The sequence below is a fragment of the Macrobrachium rosenbergii genome, chromosome 51 (assembly GCF_040412425.1).
Source record: "Macrobrachium rosenbergii isolate ZJJX-2024 chromosome 51, ASM4041242v1, whole genome shotgun sequence".
In the NCBI taxonomy this organism is placed as follows: Eukaryota; Metazoa; Arthropoda; class Malacostraca; order Decapoda; family Palaemonidae; genus Macrobrachium; species Macrobrachium rosenbergii.
The window spans coordinates 8,533,376-8,537,891 of NC_089791.1; the positions used below are offsets into that span (position 1 = coordinate 8,533,376).

Genomic DNA, 4,516 nt, shown 5'->3' on the forward strand with positions numbered 1-4,516 from the left:
ACCGTAGACTCCAATGCTTCTGGTACAACAATGAAGTGTTAAATCTACATTCTGATAATCACAGAGAACAAAGAAGAGCACAAATATTCAAAATACCTCACCTCAGAATTCCCTGACAGAAAAAGTGGGAAGGGCGGGAGGGGGAGGGGAGGGAGGGAGGGGGGTTCTAATGGGAGAACAGATTCTGTTCCAAACACTGTAACCATTTGTATCTCGCAATCGCAGTCCACCAACTGCTATTGTTGCGAAACTACTTAAAACCGAAATTCATGAATACGACCACGGAGTTGTACGGAATGAATTTACCGTATTTCACTATAATGAACCCATTCGGAATCACTGTATATCTGCTATTGCTGGTTTTCTGTTGACATATGTGAATTGTTTATTTTCACTGCATAATGACGACATTCAGAACAAAATAATTGTTTCTACCTCCTGTGTTTCATTTTCACGTACCGATTTCGCTCTGCTGATTCCATTGTGTCTTCTATGCTGGCACCAAGTCATTTTGTTTTTTGGGTCCTCCCTTCAAATGATTCTCTTTTCTCGGTCTATTTTCCACTGCTCTGAAAAATTATTCGGCTGCGAACTTTCTTCCAATAATAGAAATCAACAAAATTTCATGAATGTAAATAATTTTGTTGATTTCTGACAATGTCTTCCTCGTAGTGGATATGTAACAGGAAATATAGACAATTAATAAAAAAAGGAAAAATAAACAAGTCTTTTAAGTGTTGATGTGCTCAAAACACACTGTTTATTACTTATTTATAATTCAAAGAAATTTACAAAAAAAAAAAAATATTTTTAGTGAGCCCAATTTCGCCTCAATATCCTATTCTTTCTTACTGCTAAACGCTTTTCATTTTTAATCTGAACAGACACACTACACAGTAATATTCATCAATCTTACGATTTTCACCAACAAAACAAATCTGAGCTAATTCGAAAAACAAAACTTTAGACTCCCAGCTACACATCCGGCAAGGAACTCCAAATGAGCAGATATCAGATTAACACAAGGAGGCAAAATTGCCAAATCTGTAATGAAGCAAGGCAAGAGCTGACGCTATGTGCATTTTTTGCATATCATGAATGTGCACACAAAACACACAGCGCTGTATCAAGATTCTGGAAGATGATTCTTATATCATTAAAAAAAGGTAAATCAGAAAAATTCCTGTTCTCTATCAATCTCTTAAAATTCACTGAGAAGCTATACATTAATACATGCAGCAAGTATAAACAAACCACACATACCTTTATATATGCGGACATACATACACTATATGCGTGTGTGTGTTTCTCTCTCTCTCTCTCTCTCTCTCTCTCTATCTCTCTCTCTCTCTCTCTCTCTCTCATATATATATATATATATATATATATATATATATATATATATATATATATATATATATATATATATATATATATGAATGTATACATATGTATGTATGCATGTATGTGTGTACATGACTCATAGGTGTAACTAAGAGTCTATTAATGGGGGCACCTGGGGGCAAAAGGTGAATATGGGGGCACTGGGCATGCAAAATGCAAAAATTATAATACTCACTCTTTTTTTTTAAGTCATGTGGAAAGATATTAAGGTTGTTTTTTAAAATATTTAAGCCTACCAATCTGTGAATCACGTTTTTATATAACAAACTTGCTCAAATATTTTTCAATAAAAATTATGAACCTCTGACCATACTTGTAAATCCAAATTAAATATTATATGCAATGGTTTGGCGATGAAATACAACCACTTGGTATGTAAACAAAATACAATTAAGAGAATCAAAATTAACACTTGCTTATTGCAAAAAAGATAAAATATACTGGAATTATTCATTTAATATATTTATGATATGCTTAAACAGTGAGATCAAAAGAAATTAAGATTCCATTACAATTGGTTACTTGATTATTGAGCCTAATCATTTAAGTAATGGTATTAATAACAGAATGATGCAGATGTATTAATCTAATACATCTGCATCATTCTGTTATTATGTTTCCTAGCAAAAATATCAACAAGCCTCTCCATACCGACATTCTTTGCCCTGCCCTGGTGGATTCCAATTACCGATACACCGGACAATTTATGATCACACATTGAATTTCCGAGGTAGTTCTTTATGTGTCTTAGTGAAGAGAAGCTTCGCTCACAAGATGCAGATGTTGGTGGTAATACATGAGCAATGATTAACATTTTGTACAAACCTGGAAATGCATCTTTAAAAGGAACAAAAAATGCTGTCAAATCCACAATGTTGGCAATTTTAACCCCGTCAGTTCGTTTACATTTTACTAATCGTTTTGCTTGTCGCAGCTCAACATCTAAGAATTCAAGATCAACATTACACTTACCTGCCATTGTCTCCAACTGGTCCTGCTGTAAAAATTTAGGGGAGGAAGGATCAAGAGATGATAATGAATGGAACAGGGATTTGGTGGCATCATCAAATCTTGACTCAATTTCAGTTAGTAGCCTGTCCATCACTGGATAATAGAGTGTGTTTTTGTATCCTTCCTGTTCCTCATGCTTACACACTTCTCTAAGTACAGCTGTTTCCAAGACAGCAGCATCCTTTAGATGCCTCGGTAAGTTATGTATTCTTTGCTTGGCAGGTGAAACCTCAATATTATGTGTCTGGGACATCGCAACTGCCTTCTCCCAAATGCTATGCCGTGCTTTTTCTGAGCGCTCATTCTTTAATTCCTGCTGAATAGCATCAATTATTTGGGCAGTTGCTGACAGACCTAAAGATGGTGACTGAAGCATATCTGACACAAGCTTCGTTTTGTGTAAAATATGGGTGAACATCACTAAGCATAATATATATGCAAAATTAATGTTCATTAATAAACTTCTTGCAACATGTGCACGCTTGCCTGTGTGGTACTGGGATGAAGAAATCTCTTCAAGGGTACTTATGACAGCAGGAAAGGTACAAAGCAGAACCTTACATGATAGATACTGACAAGACCATCTTGTATCACTGAGCCTTTTCAGAGATCTAATTTGCTTACTAGGAAACAATTCCTTGTGCTTTGCAAGATAAATTTCATGTGGTGTGTGTGTGAAGACATAAATGTATAAATCTCTTCTAGCAAACTAAAGAAAGAATCAGCCAGTCGAATTGATCAGACACTGTCAACAATGATAAGATTCAGTCTGTGATTAAAACAGTGTTTTATCAACTGTTTATATGTCAGTCAGTCCTCTGACACTGTTGCGTTTATTATTATTATTATTATTATTATTATTATTATTATTATTATTATTATTATTATATAACATTTTTGTATAATACACGTGTGTGTGTGTCTGTGCGTGTGCGTGTTTTTGAAGTTTCCATTTTCTATCCTATTTCAATTTCCAGATTTTACATTATCCACTGATTTTTTGGCCATAAATTATTTTTTGTACAGGATTTGATTACATTTCTTTCACACTTACATAAAAAAAAATGAGTATGTATAATCCTGAGATAAAGAAAGAAAACTGATTTGTTTCGTACAGTTAATATAGTAAAACTCCATTTATCTTCGTATGAAAAAAAAGACAGCCAAACTACTTAGGCTTTTACTACAAGCTTCATGAACTCAAAATGGGGGGGCACCTGGGGGGCACCAGTTTCAAATGGGGGGCACGTGCCCCCTGTACCCCCCGCAGTTACGCCTATGGTACATGTTTATCACAAAAATACTGTTCAGCAACAGCTAATGACTTTTAAAGTCTCTTCCTTCCTAGCTTAGATACATATTCGATCACCTAACCATGATTCAGCTTCAAAGAGCTGAGAATCACCGTAACATGGAATTAAAAGCGATTGGTTTTACGCTTTATGTTGGCCGTTAGGATAAGCCAGAGAATTCGAAAAGCCGAGAAAACTCCTCGGGGCTCCTAATGCTGCCACTCCAGAGTAAACAGGCGCGAATATTTTAAGCAAACAAGCGACTCGATAATTTACCCACCGATCGAGGTAAATTGCCCAGCTACTAAAGGTTCCTTGCTAGACGTAAACAGTCCTCCCCCAACCCTCTTTTTAACAGGTATTTACTTACTGTATTGTCACTTTCAAGTGGAACACATTTACGTCTTGCAGGGCACAATAGCTACTCAATAAACACCCCTCATTGCTATAATTCCAGTGTTCTATTTCTCTTTCATTTAATCCATTACTTACTCCTGTTTTTTGGTTTCTTTTCGATTTCCTTTGTCGTCAGTAAGCCTAGGTAGACAATATCTGTTGTTTGATTTTCTTGTAAGACTTTCTGTTTGGAGATTCATACATAGTAATATTCCCTGTTTTCTAAGTTTGACGAAACTTATGTCACTAGAAACTCCAGTGATATGCGAGAGAACTAAACAAAATTGAGGCTTTTTCAGAATTTTCAAGCCTCAGTGTGTTCATATGCTGAAGTCAAAAGAGCCTTTCAGTACCAAAATATCACAGAAATGAACAAACAATCATGAGCAGAAACAGGCCTAACCGTGCGTCTT

General features: G+C 35.5%; 1 protein-coding gene across 1 annotated transcript; it reads right to left on the minus strand.

The window, feature by feature from the left end:
* Positions 1–1,990: 1,990 nt before the first annotated feature.
* LOC136832946 (zinc finger MYM-type protein 1-like) lies at positions 1,991–2,833 on the minus strand. Its single transcript, XM_067094601.1, has one exon. The coding sequence runs from the start codon at positions 2,831–2,833 to the stop codon at positions 1,991–1,993; it is 843 nt and encodes a 280-aa protein (XP_066950702.1).
* Positions 2,834–4,516: the final 1,683 nt, after the last annotated feature.